The 27140-nt window shown below is 45.9% G+C and overlaps 1 protein-coding gene across 1 annotated transcript in view; it reads right to left on the bottom strand.

The window, feature by feature from the left end:
- Positions 1-27140, bottom strand: part of ITGB5 (integrin subunit beta 5) — a 121833-nt gene that overhangs the window by 46297 nt on the left and 48396 nt on the right. Inside the window, exons 6-8 of the mRNA XM_030328909.1 lie at positions 8541-8702; positions 6786-6881; positions 4845-4934 (exon numbers count right to left, since the gene is read on the bottom strand). Coding sequence (XP_030184769.1) covers positions 4845-4934; positions 6786-6881; positions 8541-8702 — 348 coding nt within the window. The remainder of the gene's footprint in view (positions 1-4844; positions 4935-6785; positions 6882-8540; positions 8703-27140) is intronic.

Raw genomic sequence — 27140 nt, 5'->3', positions numbered from 1 at the left:
CTCTCTCTCAAAAAATGAACAAACATTAACTTTCTTTTTGATATATATATTTTTGAATTGCAAATAACTACGAGAATAAGGCAATCAATGTATCATAAAAGGGCTAGGTAGACTGGAGCTACATAAAAAATTACTTGGGATCAGTCACATAAAACATGAGGGCCCTGTAGCTCACCAACAAGACATTAGGAGGAAATACCAATCCTCCCTCCCCATGAAGGTCTGCTGGAGCTGCCACCCAGAAGGGTTAATGGGGAATTTGGCAGGGGGAGAAAGAGCACTGGGGACTGGGACTCCTCCTGAATGAATTGGTAATTATAATGGATAGAAATTAAATCTATGCTCTAGTCTAGACCCCCAAAGCCTTGTGTTGTGATCTGAAGTTTTTATTACTCCTGGCCCCCATAGGAATCAGAAACTCTTAAGATGTTGACAGCTGGGGGGGGGGGGAGGGATAGGAATCATGAAGATAATTCAGTTTAAACCTATCAGTTTAGGGAAGTGGGAACTGAGGTCAAAGAAAAGGCATTGCCCAGGGTCATTCAGCGCCTAGAGGCAGGCAGGACAGAACCAGGCCTTCTTGATCTCCCTGCAGTGCTCTGACCTTGGAGAATATGGACAATCAGGTTGTATTCTGATCATAAAGGTCTATCGCCTATAAAAGACTATGGCCTCCCAGAGGGCAGGACTGTATTCCGCTTGCTGTTTTTGTTTTGTTTTGTTTCTCAAGATGTAGACGGTATCTGCCACACATTAGGCCATTATTATATATTTGCTGGACAAATGAATGAATGAATGGAATGGAGCATAAAATATAATAAAGAAGCAAAGCTACAGGCAATACATGAAGACTTACAGATGACTCCTGAAATTCAGTTAACTCCTACCAGCCCTGCCCCTGAAGACATTTCCTTACTCCTCATCCTGGGACAAGGAGACAATGTCAAGAATGTCAGAAGTTTAAAGGCTATTAAAATACTCGGTCAGCCTAGGTCACATCTGCAATTGCTTTAAGTCAGGCCAGCTGTGGAATGGGTGGGCGCAGACTTTATGGCAACAACAAAAAGAGAAACATGTGCTCCACTAGGAGACACATACACCACAGCCTCTGATACCACCCTCCACATGCAATTCTAGCGGTTTCCAGCTCCTTCTGTTCTTTCCCATTCTGAAAAGAGCCCCCAGTGATTCTCTGAGTCCTTGTCCCCTTTCTCAATGTGACACAGTGCTCGTGTTCTGTATGTGTGCACCCAGGGCCTCTCTCTGGGCTCGGGGCTCTCCTTAGCACCTCCAGTACAGCCAAGCTCCAGTTTAGCCAAGCTAAACCCCCTTGGGAGGACTTGGTGATCTCTCGCAATGAAGAATTTGGCAGAGCAAGAAAAGATATATAAATCAAAGCCCAGAGTTGAAGTTTCACATTATGAAAGCTGCATACAACAGACTTGAGTCTACGAGACATTAAACATGCCCTTCCCATTCTGCTCCCTCCGCAGCCTAGCTAAAAACCACAGCTATTTCATCTGTTACGTGTGCTTCAACCAAAATCTTTTCAGAATGTCCCCACAGACGGTTTGCCAGCTCTCTAGGGGAGGTCAAAGTCAACACCCATACTTAGTCATGTGTTGCATGACTCATATGGGATCCGCCACAAACTGCCGAGGCGGTAAGGTGACACAGAGAAAAGCAAACAGTCCGGTTAGAGTTGGGCTTAGATCCAGGCCAAGGAGAGGAGCAGGTGAAAGGATAACCACCGCTAAGCTCCCCCACACACATGCACACGCACACACGCACACTCAAGGCCCAGCCTGGGCCCTCCCCTCTGTCAGAAATGACCACAGCCAGTGAAGCAGGTCCTAATCACTGTTGGGCACCAACACGGCTTCCACCCGCTGGACTTGGCTCCAAATACCTTGCTGTCTCACATTCGTATATTTAATAGCTTTCAAATCCCCACTGAGGGAAAGAGGCAGAAGTAGGGAATTACCGACGATCCTAACTTTTTGGGTTGACACACACGTTCAATACCGTGGTGATGGTGGTGATGGTTTCAAAGACGTGTACACGTGTCAAAACTTAACAAGTTTTACACTTTCAATCTGTACAGTTTATTTGTTCCCCATCTCAATAACGCTGCTTTAAATTCTTCCAGTGAACTGTTGATAGCATTCCAGAATCACCCATGTTAAAAGCTGAGATTCAGGGTGCCTGGGTGGCTCAGTCGGTTGAGCATCTGACTTCGGCTCAGGTCATGATCTCGCGGCTCGTGAGTTCGAGCCCCACGTCGGGCTCTGCGCTGACAGCTCGGAGCCTGGAACCTACTTCGGATTCTGTGTCCCCCTCTCTCTCCGCCCCACCCCTGCTTGTGCTCTGTCTCTGTCTTTCAAAAATGAATAAACATTAAAAAAATTAAAAAAAATAGTTGAGTTTCAAATGTTCATTCATAAGTTGTGTGTCTCATTTCCTAACGCATTCTTTCATAGGAACCAGATGAACTCAGAGCTAAGCTACAGTCCTGGATTCCCAGACTTCTTCAGGAGTTTCATCCCAGGTTAAATGTAGCTCCTGCCTAGAAAAGATCATTTTCTATGCTCATCCCAATCCTGACTCCTTAACAGCAAACAGGGTTCTCGGCTCCTCTCCTAACCTCCACCAACCACACGAAGCATATTCCCCAGGTCCCTGGATTTTAATTAGGAAAATGAATTTAGGGGTACCTGGGTGGCTCAGTCAGTTAAGTTTTTTGACTGTTGGTATCGGCTCGGGTCATGATATCATGGTTCATGAGATCGAGCCCCACATCCGGCTCTGGGCTGACAGCACAGGGCCTGCTTGGGATTCTCAATCTCTTCCTCCCTCTCTGCCCCTCCCCTGCTTATGCACTCTCTCTCTCTCTCTCTCTCAAATAGATAAATAAACATTACAAAAAAAGATGAATTTATATGTAATAAACCTGCTCAGAGCCACTGTAACACATCTCAGGGAAAGAACTCCCCCAGTTATTTACAAGCTCCCACACAGAAAACCTACAATGCCCTGTGCTCCCTGGTTTTTAGTGGTCCCACACACAGGTATCAAAGTACAGAACCACCCGACAGAGCAGAGTGTTTTTTCCATTTCTGGCAAATACCACCCAGTCAGTTCTGTGCAACTCAGAGTCATTATGCTCTCCTTTCTTAAAGTCATGAGGAGCAGAGGGCCTAGGCCTTCAGCAGGTAGCACTCTTAGGGGAGCCCCAGAGGTAGCCCCAGAGGCTCCTGGGGAGCCTCCCAGCAGGATCTGAACTCAGGAGCTGACTGAGGATGAAAATCCGCCCTAGAAACCCAGGAGAAATTCTCACCCACCCTAGAGCCCAAGATGGGCTTGCTCTTCAGCCACTTATTCCCCAAAGGTGTGGGCTTGGCAGGAGACAAGGTATGGTCACCCCCACCCCCAGTGACAGCAGGCCTAGCAGCAGCCCCTCTCCTTACCCAGGGGTCTCTCAGCCACGGTGCCCCCAGAGGCAGCAGTCCTAGCTCCTACTTTAACTCCTTTGGTCCAGCATCCAGAGCTTGAGGCCAAATAAGTTCACAAAAAGAGAGGCCCTCAGGGGGTGACATTTGGCAGGCCTGGGCCCCCTCCCTCACACACACACTCTCTTCCCAGATACTCTCTCGGTAGGTCACGTTTCCACTCACCGTGGAAATGTGAAAACCACCAAAGGTGAACCTGGAAACCCTGGCCCACTGAGTCTGGTGAAGACTTAAATGTCAGGGAACAGAAAAGAGGATGTCAGTATGTAGGGAACAGGGTAGGAAGAGGGGAAGGAAGTCTGGTGTCTCTCAACAGGAAGTTCTAGGAGTGAGGGGGAATCAGAGCACTTGTGAGAGGAAGAGGATCCTTGTGTGCAATAGAAGATGGGGAGGGCAGAGGACAGAAAACCATCCACAAATCCTCACTGCCACTCAGCTCACGCCAGGACCACTGAGGGCTCTGGGGTCCCCCAGTGGTAAGGACATTACCTCCGACTCCTGGTCTAACTGAGCAGTATTTTGTAACTCAAAAGAGGGCTGCACCAGCAGGTTGACAAAGTCAACCCTGGAAAGGCAGAGTTCCACATACTCATTTGTACATTAGTCATGATTGGGAAAGTAAGATGGCTTCTCTACCACACATGTGATGTCATAGTGGATAATCAGGTTCGAGGTCTGCCCACAAATTTCTATTTTACATGAGTTTAGGACTAGCAGTGCTACTTCAACGATATTTGCTTTATGTAGAACTTTGATTTAACAGGAAGATGTACCCTGAATTCCAATTTGCGAATTACCTGGCCCCGTGAAGGACTGATAGCGGGACTTAGCAGGGAGGGGAGAGCTGAGGGTATAAACTTGCCAGCACGAGAACCTGTGCTTGCCATTTTCCTGAGAAAAGTAGGTCTGAGTCAAGTAGTCCTCGGGTATCTGGAACTGAGGGAAAGGAGGACAGGAGGGAGAACCTGTGCCCACCCAACCATGGTGCTCCAGTGGGGGGCCCAGGCTGTCACGGAGTCAGAACCTGAGCATGTCCAGGGGCCACTGGCCAGAGTCTGACTGAGACATTTGCTGCTCACTGGGTTCAAATTTTGATGAGAGTCAAGAGAACAGAGGTGAGGGGAGAGGATGCATCAAGTAGGATGGGGGCCTTCTCCACCACAAACCGGAGTGAAGGAGGAAGGCACCAAACTCAAGAGGCAGGCGGCAGGAAACAGAGCCATGTACGCAGGCTGCCCATGTACGCATTCGCTGCCCACCTGCGTCCACAGCAGCTCCTGGAGCCTCAGCGGGAGAGGGCGGGAGGCGGCAGTGGGGAAGAAACTGGTGACTTACGTTGTACGCATTGATGATCAGCTGAATGATATTTTTGGAGTCTCCATGTAAAATCTCCACTGTTGTTCCAGGTATCAGGGCTGTAAAATTCTTGAAGGAAAAAAAAAAAAAAAAAGAAAGAAGAGATGTAAGCCAATTTTGTCCTTCTATACCGTCAGAGTAAACACTGGTCTCCTGAGCTAGACCAGTAAGGGCCCCCCAGCACCACACTCTGCCAGTCTCGCACACCATAAACTGGAAAAGGTGCCACAAGGAAAGCCGAGCACGGGCCCTGGGGGACAGAGCTATGCAGCAGGCTGTGGAACATCAACCTTCGAAGGTCTAAGTGCAAAGGGGCCTGGCAAGATCTGTTCCCAAAGTAGAATGTCCTGCTCCTTCTGGGAGGCCGCTCCCATCTGGCATGTAACAGACAACTCTCTGAAATTTCATCCTCTATGGACAACATACTCTTGATATTCTTGCCATCTTTCCTCAAGTCTACCTAGATCCATATTCCCAGCTTCAGCTCAAGGATGCTCACAATCTTTTCAGCAGGAGTAAAAGGGGAATCTCTTCTAAGTCTCTCAAATATGGCCTCTTTCCTGAATAGGGAACTGACACGTGAATGATGGCCTCCCAATGACATCTGGGTATCTCTGGGTGAAATCCTGTGGCACAGCAGGCAGCCTTGAAGTGGCTGCCTTTCCTCTTTCATTTGTCCTAATGACTATGTCACTTATTAAAGTTTCTAGACCTCTAGAAAAACCCACTGCCCTCAGCCTGCCTTGGACTATGTGGACCTACTCCCTGAGCAAGGTGTCCTTGGTTCTGAGCAAGGATGGCTTAGGCCAAAGTGGATCAATTCCATCTTGAAGTATCTGGAAGCATACCCAGTCTAGTCGGTGCAATCGATCCCTCTAAAGAAGTTACGTGTAAATGGCTGGGTTTTATCCTGCTATCTTCCACTGAACAACAAAAAAATAAAACCAACAATCCTCTTCCTTTGTTTTCATCTTCTAAAATTGATTCAGACTAACAGAAGAGAAAGAACTGGAGTTTTAAGTGGAATTTTATCAGTGATCATCTCAGGCAGGAGCAATAGAAAGACATGATCAGACAGAGGTTATTCTGTGGATATTTAAGAGCAGCCCAGAGAGGGGACGGGGGCAGGCAGTCTGAGGGGTGGACAGGGTTGGGGAGGGATTGCTGACTCAGTTCTCATAACCTCTCAAGTCAAAGGAAGTCAGAGGTGAGCCAAGTTTTACATTTAGTTTACATGAACACTCCTTGAGCAACTCAGATAGTTCTAGTTCAAAATGTGACTTGCCTGTGGTTGTGAGGAAGAACACATTCACGAGAGGATTTTATAACGATGGCCCAGAGGATTGCCCAGGAAAAGTCTCTGAGACAGAATGGGTTCATACACAGACTGCTCTATTCGCCCAAGACATTTATTGTTTTCTTTGGGAAATCCTATCTCAGACTTACCCCTTGGTCTGCCCTACTCTGTGAGTAAGGCATAAAACTCTGGGAATACTGGAATTGGTAATGAAACCTGCTTCAATGCCTTAGTTTTCTTTCTGTACACTTTTATTTTATATTGTCCTTCCCTATGGATTACATTGTATATCCATTTCATCATCTGAAAAATGGGAGCTCCTACTGTCTCCAAAGTTTTTCTCAGGATCACATCAGATGCCCTATGTTTAAATTGCTTATAAAGGCATGTGCTGCTAAGTGAATGTTGAATAGCTTCATCAATACTATTATTTCCCACTAGATCAAGGCAGGGCTATATTTCACTTCTCCCTTGGATCTCCCACATAGAGGAAGGCTGGTAACACTCCTCGGACCACTACCTCACACTTTGCCTCACCCCACATCCTAATCTCCTATTCACCTTTGGGTCATCATGGGCCCCAGAATCAGGCCATTGGCTCCCCTCATTCCCTCTAGGCTTACCTTGTAGAGCATATAGTGGCTTTTTGTCACTGCAAAGATGAGGTTGATGTTGTTCTCTGCCAATTTCTCTCCAAGCAAGGCAAGAGATGGATAGTCCTAGCGCCAAGGCAAAAGGTCAAGGCTGTAATGTTTCCTTTTTTTTTTTTTTTTAAATGTTTATTTACTTTTGAGAGAGAGAAAGATAGAATGTGAGCGGAGGAGGGGCAGCTAGAGAGGGAGACACAGAATCTGAAGCAGGCTCCAGGCTCTGAGCTGTCAGCACAGGGCCCAACATGGGGCTCGAACTCATGAACTGTGACATCATGACCTGAGCTGAAGTCACTTAGCTGACTGAGCCACCCAGGCGCCCCAAGGCTGTAACATTTCTAACAGGCTGAGATACCATCCCCAGCTCCAACATGCATTCAGGAACCCACACTTGCTAGGAAAAGCATCTTCCCCTGGCCATCCTTAATAACCAAGCCCCACTGGCAGCTCCAAATTGGGGAAATATGCGGAAAGGATGTCCAGGTAAGGGCCTTTTGGCACCTCCCAAACTAGATGCATTCCCCTCACCCCTCCCAAGCCAGAATGGAGACATAATGAGTGGAAGATTCCCACAGCTGGTCTGTGCCTCCATCCTTTTAGGAAGGATGGGGCATAGAGGAGAGGCCCCCAAAGTCCAGCCACCATACCCTATCATCTACCATCAGCAACCATTATCTTTATCTTCCTTAGGACTTCTCCTCCCTAACTCCTTGCCCTACTTTCCTTCTCCTAAGCCCAACAACTAGGCCCCCCAATGTCTCTCATGGGTCCTGCTCACTACTCAGAATGGGCAGAAGAGGCTGTTGACCTCTCGCTTAAATGTTGGGCTATGGTGAGGGAGGGGTCCAAGCAGGAGGGGAGGGTGGAGGCTGAGAGGCAGTCTAATAATGTCCTGAAGGATTTTAAGGGCTAATGATGGGTAGAAGGGTCCTCATTAGCTCTACAGTTATCAAGTTCTATAGTTAGGAGTCCTTTTTCCAGACTCCATTATTCTTGGGATAATATGGAAGGCTTGAAACTGGAGAAAATGGGCTTGCCAAGCAAAGAAAATTACAAAGTATTCCCAGAATGGATTTGGGAAGGTAGAGGTACAGGTTTTTGTTTGTTTGCCTGTTTGCACAGTAAATGTGGCAAGATCTTGGTAACTATTGCATCTGGGCAATAGGCATATAGGGCTTCATTCCAATGATCTATTTTTATGATATATGTTTGAAATTCTGCATAAATTCTTTTCAATGACATGGTGATGGTCATAGACTGTTGACAGTGGAAGGTCCTTGGGGCCTCCCATTCTGTGCAGGACACCTGCAGCCCCACTCCTGAAGGTGACAGGACTCAGTGCCTCAGGAAGCCCCTTTCTAGAAGTCACAGTGTCTTATCCTCATTTATTTTGCCCTATAACTTCTATGCAAGTTTTGATCTCTGCAGGAGTACAGTCCCTGGCCTCCTGTAAGTTCACCTCTCCCCTCTGAGATCTATCCGGTCTCCCCAAGTCACTTCTTCCTTAACTAAGTGCTTCCATTTAGGTGCACGATGGCAGAAGATGAACCAGCTGCGGAAATCTGTGAGAAATGTTCTGAGTTAATGAGTTCTGAAAGCCTAGCTGGAGAAGATGGACTAGAAACCCAACTCCCAGAACGGACTGGAAAGTCCATGAGTAGAGGGCCAGGTGAGCACCTGGCCCACGGGCAGGATCATGGGAGCGGGGCTGGGACCCCTGGTCCTCACCATCTGATTGGACACCGTGTACTCGTTGGCCTCATTCAGGTGGCACTGGCCATCGTGTGGCTGCACCAGGCCCCCCAGTTTTCCATCCAGTGCAATGTGGGGCACGTCGTCTGTAGTGAACACCAGCAAATGCAGCGCATCCTTTCTCCAGCCGATCTTCTCCTAAGGGACAGAAGTTTGAGGGGGGCCAGGGGCTTCTGACTGCTGCCCAGGCCTGCCCCAGGACATCAGAAAGCCGCACTGGCCCGTCTCCCTGGGTCGTGGTCTGAATCAGAGGCATTCTTCTAGGTGCGTAGCCGGGGAGCACTCATAGAAACCACTCAAGAATGATCCACAGAACTCAGAAGAGACACAGCCTGAACTGGGGAAGCCTAAATGCACAGAGACACAGCTGCACAGCTGGGCCCGTGCAGGCCCAGGCACCCAGAACCTCCCTCCCAACCACCATATGCTTCTCTGTTCCTTTTGGTTATACCTGAGGGCTACCCCTTCTGGACGTTTCCCCTCTGAGCCTCATGTATTATTCCATCCCTGGAAAAGCCTTTAACCCACCTCAACCCAACCCCTGACAATGCACTCGGGATAGCTGGCCTTATCTAAGATGACCAGTAAGGGAACATTTCAGTCCCCCAGTGAGACACAAATCACCCAGAATGGAGTGTTCCAATGGTCAATGGATCTTGCCTTCGGAGGATTTGGTAAAATCTGCCATCTATTCTGATAGGTAGAAACCACGCCAATCATTAACTGAAATACCTCAGTGTTTAAGGTCAGTAAGATTAGCTCTGTTCTCCCTTTACTGCTTCATGTATCCACTCCAGCAAAAGGCACAGCTACATACAGTCTGTATTGCAAGAGAAAGACTCTATTTTCTCACATGCAGCCACTGTGGCCCCAATGCTACAAACACCCCAGCCATTATTATTAGGAACAGCTGGACCCTGATACAGAGCAACAGAAACTGAGACATGGCCACTTTCTTACTAACAGTGAAAAGGCATCCCCAAATATGTTGGTGGCAGAGTGAATACATGCTGAGAGTTATCTACACATGCACGCTTGATATGGAAGCCAAAGACTGGATTCACAGACTTTACAAGTTAAAAGCTGTTGTTCTTCCAGCAGATGAGGAGTTGAAGGCATCACCCTCTTTCTTACCACCATATTGATGAATTCAACAGCCTTTAAGAGCCATAATATTTTCTCACTTGCTCCAAAAGCGGCGTGGAAATAAAACAATAATAATAAATGACAAAAAGTCAGACTAATGTGGGGGGGGGGAGTTTTGTCCCAGATCCCAAAGAGTTTACAGTCAAATGGAAACAGGACTCCAACACATCCCCATTAAGGTGCTAATGAAGGTAAATACAGTGTCAGTGGAAACCAGAGAGGAGGAGACTTGAAAGCCTTCTCAGGGCGCATGAAACTTAAGCTGAGCTGGAAGAACAGGAAGGGCTCTTCAAGGAAGCTGGAGGAAGAAATGCCCGAGAAGGCAGAAGAGGGGGTGGGCGTTGTAAGCACTAGCAAAGGCACAAAGAGGAGGCCAAGCACATTTTTGGGACCTGGAATAAGAAACCTAGAAGGCCCCTGACAGCAATGACATCTAAGCCATGACAAAACCGATCTGTGATATTAGAAGTCAAGACAGTGGTTCCCCTTGACAGCATGAATGGGGGTAGTTAATAACTGAAAAGGGTCACAAGGAGGCTTCTGGGTTGCTGGTAATGTTCTGTCTATTGACCTGGTATTTCTACCTTGTGAAAATTGACCGAGATGCTGCACTCTTTGTACAGTTTTCTGCAGGTATGTTAGACTTTGATAAAGAGTTTCAAACTGTGAAGTAGTTAAAGCAGTACATTATAAGCCGTGGAAGGGAGGGCACGATGCTTTGGAGATAAGGCATAATCAAGAGGGTGTAAACTAACAGTGCTTTTTGTAGGAAAAATGTGGATCTGTTATTCACAAAGACACAACAATGTGCTAAACACCCTGACAAGAAAGTAGAACAATCTTTAATTTGACAATGTGTATTAAGAACCTTAAAGGAAATCAGAGACCTAAAAAAATGGACAGAAAGATAGTTTCCATGGATCAGAAGTGTCAATGTCACTGAGAGGTCATCTGCCCCCAGACTGATCTATAAACTCGACACAATCCCAATCAAATGCCCAGAAGGCCTTTTTGAGAAAATGTAAGCTTAGTCTAAAATGTATATGGAAAGTCAAACAATGGAGACCAGAAACAATTTTTTAAAAAGAACAACCAAGTTGAGGGACTCGTTATCTAAGGTCAAGGCTTACCATAAAGCTACCATAATCAAGATAGTGCATTAAACATAAAGACCAATGGAGCAAGATAGAGATAAATAGACCCACGCATATATGGTCAATTCAACAGAAGGTACTAGAACAATTAGACATCCATATGGAAAGAAATGAAGCTCAAGCCAAAGCTCCCTATATATACAAAAATTGATTAGGACTAAGACAGTAAAGTTCCTGAAGGAAACAGGAGAAAGCCCTTGTGACTTCCGTACAGGCAAAGATTTCTTACATATCATGATTTATGGGATAAAAATTGATGAATTGGACTTCATCAAAATTAAAAACATCTGCTCTTTGAAAGATACCAATAAGAAAATGAAATGACAAGGTATGGACTGGGAGAAAATATTTGCAAAGAAATAAAAATCTGATAGAACCGATATCCGGAATACATAAAGAATGTTCATAAGTGAATCAGAAAACAAATTGAATTTAAAAAGATAGAGACTTGAACAAACATTTCACCAAAGAAGAGAGAGGAATGAAGATAAGCACAAGAATGGAGTCTCAACATTGGGTAGTCACTGAGGAAATGCACATTAAAACCACAATAAGATAGCTATTAGATAGCTCTTCCAATGGCAAACACACCAACCCTAATAATACCAAGTGGCAGTAATGGTGTGGAAAAATTGGAACTCTCATAAGTGCTAATGAGAGTACAAAAGTCCCAGCAACTTTGGAAACAGTTTGACAGATTCTTATAAAGTTACACATACACTTACCATCAGCCCAGCAATCCCACTCTTTGGTATTTACCCAAGAGAAATGAAAATTTATGCTCACATGAAAATTTCTACTCAGCTTTATATTTTTAAAGATTTTATTTTTAAGTTATCTCTATATCCAACGTGGGGTTTAAACCCTTTTGAATCAAAAGTCACATACTCAGGGTGCCTGGGTGGCTCAGTCAGTTAAGAGTCTGATTCTTGGTTTCGGCTCAGGTCATGATCTCACAGTTGTGGGTTTGAGCCCTGCATCAGGCTCCATGCTGCTGATGGAAAGCCTACTTGGGATTCTGGGATTCGTTCTTTCTCTCTCTCTCAAAATAAATAAATTTAAAAAATCAATTTATAAAAAAGAAAAAAGAGTTGCATACTCTACTGACTGAGCCACCCAGGCACCCCTCAATGTAAATACTTATTATAGCAGTTATTCATAATCATCAAAAACCAGAAACAATGTGCATCAAGTGGTTTACAGAGAGACACAATGTAGTACATCTACACAATGAAATATTGTTCTGGGGAAAAAAAAAAAAAAAAAGAACAAACTACTGACACACACAACTTGGATGAATCTCCAAAGCATTATGTTAAGTGAAAAAAGCCTGACTCCAGGGGCGCCTGGGTGGCTCGGTCAGTTAAGCGTCCGACTTCAGCTCAGGTCATGATCTCATGGTGCGTGGGTGCAAGCCCTGCATCGGGCTCTGTGCTGACAGCTCAGAGCCTGGAGCCTGTTTCAGATTTTGTGTCTCCCTCTCTCTCTGCCCCTCCCCCACTTGCACTCTGTCTCTCTCTGTCTCAAAAATAAACATTAAAAAAATTAAAAAAAAAAAAAAAAAGCCTGACTCCAAAGGCAACTTACTGTGTAACTCCATCCATGTGATACTTGGGAAAAGACAAAAATATAGGGACAGAAACAAATTGGTAGTTGCCAAAGGCTGAGAGTAAAGGGAGGGGTCAGCAATAAAGGGATGCTAGGAAACTTTCAAGGGTTCTAGAAATAATCTCTATCTTCATTGTGGGGGTGGCTAGAAGACTTTAGCCTAAAAAGGTGAATTTTACTCTGTGTAAACTATCCCTCCATAACCAAAAATTCCCTTAAAGAAGTATACATCTTTTGACTCAATTATTCTACTTCAAGAACTCTCTCTGCAAGAAGTATTCTGAAATATGCACAGCAATATTTTCACTAGTAGTGACAAAAAGGGATCTTGTTTAGGAATGGTTAAGTAAATGGAGGTATCTTCTTTCTGGCCAACAGAAATTATGTTCATAAAAAGTATGACCTTATGGTCAACAGGTGTAATGTTAGCTGGAAGATGAAGTATACAATACTTTAATGGCAGTGTGATTACAAACCATGTAAGAGATGAGCATTACTTTCTATTAAAAAGAGAGTAAGATCCATTCATCAGCTGATGGACATTTAGGCTCTTTCCATAATTGGGCTATTGTTGAAAGTGCTGCTATAAACATTGGGGTACAAGTGCCCTATGCATCAGCACTCCTCTATCCCTTGGGTAAATTCCTAGTAGTGCTATTGCTGGGTCATAGGGTAGATCTATTTTTAATTTTTTAAGGAACCTCCACACTGTTTTCCAGAGTGGCTGCACCAGTTTGCATTCCCACCAACAGTGCAAGAGGGTTCCCTTTCTCCACATCCTCTCCAGAATCTATAGTCTCCTGATTTGTTCATTTTAGCCACTCTGACTGGCATAAGGTGATATCTGAGTGTGGTTTTGATTTGTATATCCCTGATGAGGAGTGACATTGAGCATCTTTTCGTGTGCCTGTGGCCATCTAGATGTCTTCTTTAGAGAAGTGTCTACTCATGTCTTCTGCCCATTTCTTCACTGGATTATTTGTTTTTCGGGTGTGGCAATATGGCCTTTTGTAGCAACATGGATGGAACTGGAGAATGTTATGCTAAGTGAAATAAGTCAGGCAGAGAAAGATAACCATACGTTTTCACTCTTACGTGGATCCTGAGAAACTTAACAGAAGACCATGGGGGAGGGGAAGGGAAAAAAAAAGTTAGAGAGGGAGGGAGCCAAACCATAAGAGACTATTAAAAACTGAAAACAAACTCAGGGTTGATGGGGGGGTGGGAGGGACGGGAGGGTGGGTGATGGGCACTGAGGAGGGCACCTGTAGGGATGAGCACTGGGTGTTGTATGGAAACCAATTTGACATAAATTTCATATAAAAAAAAAAAAAAGAGAGAGAGAGAGAGAGAGAAAGAGAGATTGAAACAAAACACACCATCATGTGGTTGGGGTAGAGATGACAGGCAACATCTTTCGCTTTTTTCCCATTTTTCCCCCCAACTATCTTTCAGAAGCAAGTATTACTTTCACAAGACTGGGTTTTGAATTCTGCTGGTCTGCTGTTTAACTGTTTCAGTCTCCTTTTCCTCCACAACGGCTTCCCAGAGGACTTGCAGGAACATAATGGAAGCTGGCAACAAGGACACAGAACAATGTGGAACCCAGGTGCCCCAGGACAGGCACTGTAATGTTGTTGCCACCCCTAATTACTCATGTAGCTTTGACCTAATGAGTTAACACTGCAAAAGCTTTTTTCTTGATAGGAAACCAGGAATAATAATACTTAATACTTACTCCACCTCCACCATGCCACTTCATCTTCACCACAACCTCTGTAAAGCAGGTAAAATACTGCCCTCGTGCAGATGAGGTAACTGGTGGTCAGAGGCATTAAGTAACCAGTCCAAGGTCACTGCACTAGCAAGGGCCAGAGAAGCCAGATTCAGATGATCTGCTTCTTACTCACAAAGCGAAACTACCCAATCATACAGGAGGAGAGGATGGTGCAGGGTGTGTGTGTGCATGTGTGTGTGCGTGCATGCATGTGCGTGACCAACGAGAGAATTCATTCAAGTACTTAGTAGGCTCTCCACTAATGATTGCTGGGTCCAAGATAAATGTCTGTCAAGTTGAAAGGTGGCATCTGACACAGAAATAGCTCTACAGATGAAGAATGGCACAGCATAATAATAATAATTCTGTTTTCCCTGAAGTGGACTCCTGTTATGTAAGTGATGGCCCAGAGGCTGGGCTGCAGAGCACGAGTCAGAACCTCCTCATTCAGTCACCCAGATTTTTGGGCTCAGAGATTTTTTAAGCAGTGACTCCACAGAGAATTTACATTAGAAAGAATTTTCCTAGTGTCCGCCTGGACTGTCTTGAAGGCTTGAGTTCTGTATTCCATGTTTGGAGCAGAAGGCAACAGTGGGAAAATAGATTATGTTTTGTTTTGTTTTTTAAAGAAAGAATAACTACAAAATGCAGCATGGTGTGGGGATCCAGAGGACATGAGCTTTCGAACAGATGAGGCTAAGTTCAAATATGCTTTGCGCTAACTGGGACACCTCTCTCAGCCTTGTTTTCTTAATCTGTAACATGGAAAAAAATCCTATTTTGCAGGGTTGATGCTAGATTTAGACATAATTGTATTAAAAAGCCCTCAGCACATGAGAGGCTACAAAAAGGATCTATAATTATTACTTTTTTAAAAAATTTTAATGTTTATTTATTTTTGAGAGCGAGAGAGACAGAGTGTTAGTTGGAGAGGGGCAGAGAGAGAGGGAGATCCAGAATCCAAAGCAGGCTCCAGGCTCTGAGCTGTCAGCACAGAGCCCAGTGGGGGGGCTCAAACTCCCAAACAGTGAGATCATGACCTGAGCTGAAGTTGGACGCTTAACCGACTGAGCCACCCAAGGCGCCCCTATAATTATTACTCTTAAGACTGGTAATAATTTCTACATTTCTTCTCTTCACCTTTCACTACTTGATGTGGGAGGCTCCACAATCATTGTAGGGACTATGAAGTATTGCATACTGAAAAGTTTTTAAAAGCCTTGAATTGGGGTGCTTGGGTGGCTCCGTCAGTTAGGTGTCTGTCTCTTGATTTCAGTTCAGGTCACGACCTCATGGGTTTGTGAGATCAAGCCCACATCAGGCTCTGTGCTGGCGTCGTGAAGACTTACTTGGGATTCTGTCTCTACCTCTCTCTGCTCCTCCCCCACTCATGCTCTTTCTCTCTCACAAGAAATAAATAAACATGGAAAAAACTTTAAAGCCTTGAATTAATACCACAATGAGATTCTACCTACCACACACCTGATAGAATGGCTGAAAGTGAAAAGACCAACCACACCAAATGTTGATGTAGATGTGGAGTCACACACTGCCGTTAGGAATGTAAAATGCTATGTGTACTTTGGAAAACAGTCTGGCAGTTTCTTGAAAAGTTAAACACCTACCAGATGACCCAGTAAATCCACTCCCAAGTCTAGAGATAAAAGAAATAAAAGCAAACATCTATACAAACACTCGAACACACTTACAGCAGCTCTGTTTGTAATAAGCAAAAACTACCAGCCATCCAAAACAACCCAAACATCTACCAACAGGACAGAACAGATAGACAAAAAGTGGTCCATCCACGCAAAGGAATTCTACTCAGTGACAAAAGGAAAGGATGGAGACACCTGACAGCACAGATAAATCTCAAAATAATGGTGCTCAGTGAAATAAACCAGGCTAAATAAGTATTTATACTGGATATATACAATTTTTGCAAATGCAAACTAACGTATAGTGAGAAAAAGCAAATTAGTAGCTGCCTGGGGTGAGGAATAGGAGGCACAGGAGGGAGCAAATGACAAAGAAGCATAAATGCTCACTGTGAGGGAAAGGATATGTTCATTATCTTGATCATGGTATCTGTGTGTGTGTGTGTATATATATATATATATGTATATGTACATATATATGTATGTATGTACGTATCTCTCACAGGTGTAAACATGTTAAAACTTCTCAAACTGTACACTTTCAATACGTGTACTGTATTATACATCAAGTATACCTCATTGAAGCTCTTTCATTTAAAGAAGACTTGGTTTGCTCATAAAGTCTCTTAATACAAGAATTTATACGAATAGACTGATGTCAGTAATGTGCTGGGAATACCACTCACACACGTTCTTTTGTTTGGTGACACTATCGCGTAGCAGTTAGGGGCTGGTCTGGCCAGTCTCGGGTTAGCCCTACACCTGCCTCAGCTTGTCCTTCTGGCCTCAGGCAAGTTACTCAATCCTTCCCAGGCCAGCTTCTCTTCTATAAAATGGAGATGATAATAAGAGTAGCAATAAAATAGGGTGACGAGAAGATTAAACAGAGGAGGAACACCCAGCTCCGTGACTGTATGTGGTAGGCAACTACAAACTGACAGTGATCATCATCAGTATTTCCCTGGACTTGAGAATCTGTGACTCACGTCCGTAATTCAGAAGCATACAATCTTATCTTTGGACTGTAGGTTTATGGGTGATGTTTATTTTCCTTTCTGCTTATCTGCATTTTCTATATTTTTAGATTGAATATATTTTCTCTTAAGAAAAAAATTACTTTAAGTGAAACCAAACCTATTTATTTAGCTAAATTTTCTCCATGTCTCAGAGTAAAAACAAAAATTTAAAAGCCAATTTCATTTGGGGCACTGGGTGGCTCAGTCAATTAAGTGTCCAACTTTGGCTCAGGTCATGATCTCACAGTTTGTGGGTTTGAGCCCTGCATCAGGCTCTCTGCTGTCAGTGCACAGCCCACGTCAGATCCTCTGTCTCCCTCTCTCTCTGTCCCTCATCTGCTTGCTTGCGTACTTTCTCCCTCTCAAGAATAAATAAACATTTTTCTAAAAAAAGCCAATTTCATTAAATGTCACTGAAGTCAGCCCTTAGATGAAAATGTCAGGGGCTGGGCGGGACGGATATGTACCAGACTCAGAAGCAAGAAACCCGGCATCTGGCCAAGGTCACGATTCACTTAACTTCTCTTTGTTTGATGCTCAGACCTGCATCAAATTCACCACAAGGTCTGTTTCAGCCTTCAAACCCCTAGTTCCCACACTCGCTCAGGAGGTGACCTTGCCTTTTTCATCACCGAAAGAAACAGATAACGGGACTTGCCTCCTCGTCTACTCCCAGTGGCTCAGAGTGTCTGGTCCCACAGCCTGAGGATGGCTTCCAGTCACAGGGGCATCCTCCTGGCATCTCTGATCTGTCTGCCCCCAAAGAAGAAGTGCTTCTTCCACCCCAAGGAAACACAGCTCATACAGCCCGCCCTCTTTGGAGAATTTGTTCTCTCAGTCTCTCTTCTGGTTCCCATCCATGTGCCTAAAATACATGCTCGTGAGCCAATTAAAATAACCCTTCTTGTGACCCGGCTACTCTGCCAATCTCACTTGCTTCTTTCTCCTTTGTAAAACTGGCAGATTTATGGCCTCTATTTCCTCTCCTCAATTCCTTATAATCAGACTTCTCCACATGACCCCTAGACAGCAGTTCTTGGATCCTGTCTTCCTCCCTCATGCACACAGGGTTCTCTGCCCTGGCTGCACTTTAGGGCCCTCTAGGGAGCCTCACCAATACTAATGCCCAGGGGTCCTGACCTAACTGGGCCGATCTGCCACCCCGCCCTTAGGGTTTTTAGGCTCCCTGGATGAGCCTAACGTGCAGCCGAGGATAAGAATTAATCCCATGGCCTTGGGCCTCACTCTTGTGGCCTCTGCACTGACTGGAAACTCCTGTGAGCCCCCTGCACTGTCCTACCCCTGCCCCTCTGGCTGCTCTCCCAGCAGGTGGATGAGGTCAGAGATAACATTCCCCACCCCTCCATCTCCCTTTGTGGAGATTTACTTGGATGACTCACAATCACAGCCGGCACTTGACCTTTCTCCTGAGCTTTACTCCCAGGTCTGCGCCGAAAACCAAAGCGTCTGCTGTGACCTGGAACTCAACTAATCGGAAGACGCGGCACCACATTTACCCCCAGATCAACCGCCCCTCCAGGCGTCCCCATTTCTGACAATGGGGCGGTCACATGCCTTCTTTAGAAACCTTGGAATTATCTTTTTTATCTTCTTTCTCTGGTTCTATGACAGCACCAGGCCTGTCCCAAACTGTCAATTCTCTCTTACAGGCCATTCCTGTGTTGAACCAGAGCCCCTGGACAATGCTACATACAATTTCCAGAGTTTTCTCTTCACTTCCTAACACACCAGGTTAGCAGGCATAGCCTGAGGTTCGCCTTCCTCCTGGCCACCCACCTGCACTCTGCCAGGGAGGTATGACTGTCACCCCGTGTATTCCACCTGTTCCAGGCAGGCAACACACATGGGTAGGTGACCATACTATGTGACACACAGCCATCCACAGACTGTGGCTGGGAGAACCGTCACCAAGCCCCAAATCTCTGACTCCATCCACGTCCCAGGAGGCAGACCTTGTAGTTCTATGGGGACCAACCAGCCTGACCAGGGCTGGGGCCAAAGAACTCTTTCCCAGGGTGGAAAGCTCAGTGGGTGGGGAAATTTGTCCTCAGAAAGCAGCAAAGATCTGGGGCTGAGGGAAAAGAGAAAGGGGTGCAGGACCCAAGCCCCAGAATCACAAGAGCACTGTGCCCAGCACAGGCTCAGCACTCAGTGAAAAAGGAGCAAACGAACACACAGACAGAATCAGAGCTGGGTACCACCGCCCTCCCTGGTCAGGTTAGAAGTCTTCGAGCATGACACTCACGATGCCACCAGCTCCTCGTATGCTTTCCAATCTAGCAAACACCTTATTTGAAACCCCCAAATATGGGAAGAGTTAAGAGCTATCGAATCACTTGCCGTCTGCTAGGAGCTGCAAGAGCAGGAGAGGGGCGAGGCCAGGCAGTCACTGGGGATGGTTCCTGGGATGGCCCCAGGCAGCCAGGCCTGGAAGTCAGCCAGGGGGCTCTGTGCAATGGTGAAGAGGAGGCCGGAGTCCAAGAAATGGGGAAGCAGGAACGGAGATGCTAGACCAGGTCTTCCCAGCTTTGAGAAAATAAATAAAAATTGGCTCCTCCCCAGAGTGAAGACAAACTTGGTTTGTTTACCTCTAACATCTGGCCCAGGACAGCACGGGAACTGGGCAGTAGAGGATGTGGTTTCTCTGTCGTAATCCGGGACTGCAAGGTCTGACAAAGGAGGAAGGTCACTCAAGGGATCAAAAATAGGCTTCCATCTCCCTTGTCCGCTTCCAGTCTGTCCCTGGGTCCCTCTTAACAGCTCCCCCACTGTACCTAGACTTTTACGTCATGGCAAGGTAGCTCCGTGGCAAAGCCACCGGGAGCAGGGAAAGCTTTATTAGGCACCAGGTCAAAGTAAGCTGTGCCTGGCACACAAGTGAGTGTGCATGATAGGGTTCACGGTCATGGCAGCCAAATACAAAGGCGGCTGAGAGGGTACACTGCTGAGAGTAACAGAAAACAAGCTAGAAGGGGCTACTCCAGAACAAACACACCAGGGGCTACTGGGCCCAAAAACTGACTCAGAGGAAATATATAGCACCTGCAGTTTGGAAGGAACCCAGAGGTTATCTTGTCCTCGCTCCTGTCCAGTACATGGAGCTTTCCTCTGGTGCCCCCACTACGTGGGCAGGGGGCCCACACACACAGTCACTGCCCCATCTGGCATCTGGCAGCCTGCTCCACTGCAGAGCAGAGATCTTTGTTAGAGAATTCTTCCTTGCCTTGAACTCAAACCTGCTTCCCTGCAGCTATCCTAGCACCTCCCCACCCCTGAATAGCCAGGGGAGTCTATTCCCCCTTCTATGACGATGTCTGAGGTCACCTATGCTTTTCTCCAGGTATCTCTCTTCCTGGGTAACCTTTAACCACTCCCTCTAAGATATGGCTTCCAAGCCCAGCACCATCCACTTACTCACCCTCTTCCACTCTCTCACAGTCAATGTCTGTCTTAAACACAGCCCCCGGGGCCTATGCAGTTCCTGGGATGTGATCTGAGCTCACAGAGGAAAGCAGGGCTGGGACTCGGGTGTTGCATTTGGCAGCTGAATCTTCTGACTAGCTCAAATTAAGCATGTCAGTCCCCAGATCCATTTCATAGTGACCTGCTTACACACAGGGACCACAGCAGGGCATGTGAAGCGATGAGGGTAGCCTCAATGACGCCCGTACGGGAAAGTGCCAGGAAGGGCCTGAAATGCTGGTTCGTGGGAATGTGGAAAAGCTGATGTCCCTGCTCGGCTGCCTTAGGAAACATTGATGGATGCCTGCCTGAATGTGGGCTGGCCTGCTTGTTCAGAGGCGATACTCACAACACTCTCTGGTAAATGGTGTTCAAACCCCAAGGTGGCCTGAAGTCAATACATCATTCCAGGGGCATTTTCAGTGAAGATGGAAGCACTAGCTTTAAATGACTGAGTGTTCTGATCTCAAGGGCAATCTCATTAAAGTGAATGCTCACCCAACATAAAGGTATTAATACAACACATGGGCCTCAGTCGTCACTGAAGAGTCACCAGCCACATGCCCCCTTATCGCTGGAAAAGACTCACCATCTGAAAAAAGTGTCTCGCCACAGCAGAACCACTGAATTATGAATGAGAAGGCAGATTATCAGAGTCCCCATTTTACAGATAATAAAGCCACGGTCAAAGATAAGCATGCTTGCTCAAAGGGCTGGGCTCCAACAGAATTCTGACAAGTGGTCCCTCTGGAAAGTGCTTAGGGCTACCAGAGCCATGTTATAAGTGCTTCCTGATAAACAAGAAACTCTTAGTTCCAGAGAACAGTTGCATATGCAACTGTGTTCTCCCGGGACTGTACCAGTCCTCCTTACCTGGGAAATTGTAATGGTTCCTTAGAGGAGGACTTGCTGTCTTTGGAAGCACACGCCTCCCACTGCTCTGCTCCGGTGTGAACACAACAGTCTGCAGGCACTCTAACGTCAAGGTTAGGAACTCTGGCCTTAGAGCAAGGGGGCTGGGTACAGTTTCCATCTCCGACTCTGTCATTTCTAGCTATAACAACCTTGAGAAATTACTCTGCCTTTCTAGGCTTGTTTCTTCATCAAAAGGGGACAATAAAACCACACTCAAAGGATTAAGTAAAATCAGCCCTGGGAAGTACATGGCATAAGTCCGGGCTCTCAGAAAGCACTGAACCAATGGTAATCAATAACATCATCAGCATTGGAAACCAAGAGGCAGGGAGACCAAGGGAGACACTGAAGGAGAAGAATGCTGTGATTCAGTCAGCGGCTCCTAAGGTACCGTCTCTGTGCATTCTGCTGTGTGCTCCACTGGTATCTCAGGTTGTTGGACAAGCACCTGTCATCCAATCAGAGTCATGAGCACAGGGACAGGAGCTGTGGCTCATTCATCTATGCATCCCCGCAGCACCTAACACAGTGTCTTGCATGCAGTAAGTACTCCACAGATCTTCAAAAGTAATGACGGAACACTGTACGTTACCCTTTCGGGCAAGCACTCAGGGAGAGAACAAGTTGTGGGGAGGAAATGAAGAAGGAAAAAGGACTGACCTGACCAGCCAGCAGGCAGACCCCAAAGAAGATCTGAACACAGGGACCGAGTCTGAATTCGAACATGGCACATAAGGAAAACCGAGGTTAGTTCTGAGATTGGCTTCCTCTACCAGGCTGACATTCAAGTCTATTTCGGGCACTTTATAAAATAATCGTGTTCCCATTAGTTGTTTTTCCTGCTTCCATGCATACTTTTCAAATGAAAAGTTAAAAAAAAAAATCTTTTCTGTGGTTAAACACAAGGAGGACAAAAGTGCAGTAATTCTTTCCTTGGGGAAATGAAATCTTGGCCTGTGAGTCAGGATTTAGACATTTACTTTGAGCCCAAGCCCCAACAACACACAATACAGCATGTCTGATGTGGACTCCATGAAAGAGTCCAGTCTGAATGGAAGAGAAACATTTGGAATGTTGGCATGGCTGAACCACATGAGGTTATTTTTGCAGGAGAAATTATTAGTAGTCAAGTATCAAATATCATTGATTGTCAAATATCAGTAACTTCATGTGGCTCCCTCTAATGTTTACAAACCGGTTGTTTATAACCTTCCGGTGGATCTACAAGCTCAAATCAAACCCCTGCAAGCTAAAATCAGAAGCCATAGGGACTTTTCCCCATCTTTCTTTAGCTTTCCCCACCATACCTGCCAGTATACACTGACTAGGCTGAGTTGGAAAGTCCTGCCAGCTAATGGCATCTGGTTCTCTTCAGTGGATGTCCATGAAGCACCGTAAATGCCATGGAGGCAGCCTGGTACAACAGGCGGGTGGATGGGCTTGGAGCCAGGTGACCTGTGGGTTCCTGAACTCAGCAGCATAAAGGAATCTGTGAGAATAAAGCATCTGTTTATTCACCAAATGTTTAAGGAGGGCCTGTTATGTGCCAGGCAATGTGCTGGGTGCTAGGGAAATACAGCAGTGAGAAAAGAGATGGGGTCCCTGCCTTCAGGGGGCTTACTGTCTCAGAGCGGAGGTAGACATTACTCAAGGAGTGGCCCAAATAAAAACAAAATGGCTACTGAAGTAGATGTGACCAAGGGCTTTGTGCTCTGACCTCATCAGAAGGCTCAATCAGGGAAGGCTTCCCTGACACATAGACAAGTAGAGGTCCAAAACAGAAGTAGGCAGAGACTACACATTCCAAGAAAAGCAGGTTTGGGGACGCGAAGGAAGGAAGGAGGAAGAGAAGTAAAGATTTTTAGGGCAGTGAAACTGTTCTGTAGGATAGAACAGTAGTGGATACATGTCATTGTACATTTGTCCAAACCCATAGAACATGCAATAGCAAGAGTGAACCCAGAAGTTAACTATGGACTCTGGCTGACAATGATGTTCATGGACTATAATAAATATACCACTCTGGTGAGGGATGTTGATGGTGGGGGGGCCATGGGGCTGGAATGGGGGGGTTCAGGGACAGGAATTATATGAAACACTGTACTTTCTGCTCTACTTTGCTGTGAACCTAAATCTGCTCTGAAATGAAATAAAGTTTATTAATAAAAAAGGAAAAGAAAGAAAGAAAGAAAGAAAGAAAGAAAGAAAGAAAGAAAGAAAGAAAGAAAGAGGCAGGAATATAGGGGAGGAGTATTCCAAAGAGAGGAAATAGCATGTGCAAAGGGCCCCATAGTCAGAGTAACTGATTCAAGGTCATTTGGCTGGAATGCAGAGGCCAGGGGTGAGAGGTTTGGGGAGAGAGCAGTTCCAGAAGAGCCCGAGAATAAATCTTTGTCTCTTTTCCTCTTTGCCAAATGGACATGTAAAGCACAGAGGAGCCCATCGCTTGAAATCAAAACTGACATTCTAACCAGATTTGGAAATATTGCCTCAGTCATTGAAGGGGCCTTCTAACCTTTCTGCAGGGTGTTTCTTTCCTGCCATATCATTAGTCAAGTGAGCCAAGGGGTGTAAAACACCCTCAACACAGGGAACACAGGCTTATGCTGGAGGAACAAGAGACAAAAACTCTCATCCGTGCCCTGGTGACAATTCTGAATTGTAACTCAGTCAGTTCCCATCCCTTGTGTCAATAAGCAGCTGTCAGCAGGGTAGTAATACCCAAACACAGTTCATGGGCACGAGGCAGAACAAGGAAACGTCACTTCAGGGCCGGACACAGTCAAGTGATTAAAAAATGCACATTAAACCACAAACATCTCCAAAATAGAAAGCCAAGAGAAACTTTCACCACCTCTGGCAAAAAAAGCTGCATGGGCATGGGCAGAAGACGTGCATACCTGCACACATGGCCCCTAAAGCTTCACTGGGCCACAGGAAGTTCAATACTTTCATGGTGTTTCACCAAGACACTGAGCCAGAGGAAGAGCAAGCAGGTTGGGGCTGGAACAAGCCCCCCAAACTTGGTGCAATCCGCTAGCAGAAGCAGTTCACGCATGCTGACAGATAACTCAGATGGTGAGAAAACAGAACATGTTAGGGACTCCTTTTCAGGTGACATGAAGTGTCAGGGATGGCTGCCTTCTTCAAGGAATTCCACACATTTCTCAACTCATGCTTGGAAAAACAACGCAAGTCTGAGGTCTAAAAGAAATCAGGCGGGGTGCCTGGGTGGCTCAGTCAGTTAAGGTTAAGCGTCTGACTCTTGATTACAACTCAGGTCATGATCTCAACAGTTCCTGACTGAGCCCCATGTCAGGCTCTGCGCTGACAGTGTGGAGCCTGCTTGGAATTCTCTCTCTCTCTCTCTCTCTCTCTCTCTCTCTCTCTCTCTCTCCCTCTCTCTCTGTCCCTCCCCTGCTCATCCTCTCTCTCTCAAAATGAATAAACTTGAAAAAAAAAAAGTTCCTAATAAATACATAAATAAACAAAAGAAATCAGGCAACAAGTAAAAACAAAAACAAACAAAAAAACCTCAAATTAACTCTGTGGGAGGCTGGGACAGGGGAGGGGGCAGAGTAGAAACTTCTAGCAGTGCCTGATTCCAGGGATGGGGAATTTTCCAACCTCTACAGGTACCTGTGGCAGCCCCTCCCTGGCCTGAGGCTCAAGACTGAACAGGGAGTGACCAAAAAGGCAAAATCAAGGGCTCTGAGCAAAAGGGGAGGAGTCCTTTATGAAAAATAGCACCGACCAGCCCAATGGAGGGCATCCTAGAGATCTCCCCTCCATTCCTGCCTCTTTGCATTTTCCAGATGCTCTGCGGCCCAGAGAGGTCAGCTGGCCTCCACAGAGTCAGTTAGCAGCAGGCTTAGCTTGATTAGGACAACATGACTCTAAGTTGAGCCTCCCTGCTCTGCAGGGTACTGTCACTACTTCCCAAAGCACCAGGTACCAGGTAACAGAGCATGGGCCTCAGAATCAATCAGATCTGGTTCAAATTATGGCTCTACTCCTTATTAACAGTAAGTTTCATGAATCCTTGTCCTACTCCGTTTCCTTCTCCATAAGCAGGGGACAGCCCCCACTGCCAATACACTGAAGGGCTGTTGTGAGCATCAGAGATAATGTATGTAAAACATCTGGAGCATGGATGAGGGGTGAGCAAGGGCAGCAATTATTCTGTTTCTAGAGGTCCACAGAATTTGCATTCCTACAGAAAGTCTTGCCAGAGTAAAGCTGTCCCCCCAGCAATTCTGCAGCCGGGTCTCCATTTTAGATCAGAATGCTCTCATCAGAGAGGGAATAAAGGACTCAGATCATGCTGCAGACTTTTTACTCAGCATGTAAACTTCCTTTGTTTGCTTTCAGACTCACTCATCCACCTATTTCTGAAAGGATATACAATGGTTTAAAAATTTAACATACAATACAAAATTAGAGAATCAAGGTTCAAACAGGAAGTCTGCCTGAAGGATGTGGAGGTTCTAGATGCTGAAACAAAAGAGGGAATGTACTGGATGGCAAAGATCTTATTTTCTTGTCTAATTGTTGAAAGCAGCCCATAGAACCCTGTGCGGCCAGGATGCACCCAGCCAAGCTCAAACTGGCAGGTCACTTCTTTAAGCACGAACAACAGCAAAGTGGTGACTGGCAACCTGGAAGGCAGAAGTCCTCGGCCACCCCTCCCCTGTCACCCGAGACCAGGGACAGGCCCAGTTTAGGGAGAGCAGGAAAGCAGTCCTTGTTCCAGTCTGAACCACTCATCACATTTTTATCCACACAATTTCAGAATAAACAACTTACAGTCAACTTCTAGAAAGTTCTGGAAGAACAAGAAAAGCAGTAAAGGGAAATTATTATTTTGACCAAGGAAGGTTCAAGAATAGATTTCTAGGTAAAGATAAGAAATTAAGAGCAGGAGCATTCCCTCATCTGGCCTAGCCAGATACAATGTATTGGGAAAAAAAATGCCTGCATTGATGACAGAGGCGTCCCTTAGCTGTGGACACTGTTAAATGACCTCTCACAGCAATGTGACCTGAGCGGGATAAAGACTTCCACTCATAGAATCAGGGTCCTTGTCCTAAATGGAATCCTACATAGAAACAGTTTCCTTCTTTTTGCAAAGAACAGCTTTCCAAGAAATATAAAGTGGGCCACAGAGGTGGGATTTAGGGCCAGTCATATGAACATACTCCTAAATCACACAAGTTGATAACTAACAGTCTATCCCAGGAAAACCAGAGCAAGAAGGAAACCAGAACAAAGAGCCTCCTGTGGGCTGCGACACAGGCCTGCTATCAGCTCATCTCCAAGGGCTCAGGGTCGCTCCCTTCAAGGGAGGTAGGGGCGCGGGGAGAGGTGGGGGGGGGGGGGGCACACGCGCTGCCTAGCCAGCTCCAGCCTTCCTGACACCACTCTCCAGCCAGAGCTCACAGGCCTGTGGGCTCTGTCACAGTCAGTTTGCAGGATTCAGTGGAAGCACCTTTAATCTGCCCAAATCAGGAGGCAGCAGAAAACTCAGTAAACAAAGTAAGAAATGCTTAGGACTCTTAAAAAAACAACTCTCAAAATCTAATTATTATTACAAATCTAAATATCATTGAAATAAATGGTATCTGGGATTTACTTCAAATAATGGGAGAGAGTGGTTAGGCACACAAATCAGATCGTCTAGGAGTTGGTAACTGGCAAAGATGGACAACAGGTATGTGGGTTTAATTTCACTGTTCTACTTCCATATGTTTGAGCTGTTTCATTATAAAACAGGGGCACTGGGGTGGCTCAGTTGGTGAAGCATCCAACTCTTGATTTTG

Source organism: Lynx canadensis, chromosome C2 (assembly GCF_007474595.2).
Source record: "Lynx canadensis isolate LIC74 chromosome C2, mLynCan4.pri.v2, whole genome shotgun sequence".
NCBI lineage: Eukaryota > Metazoa > Chordata > Mammalia > Carnivora > Felidae > Lynx > Lynx canadensis.
The sequence above is the reverse complement of the archived record's forward strand: the minus strand, read 5'-3'. Positions and strand labels throughout refer to the sequence as shown.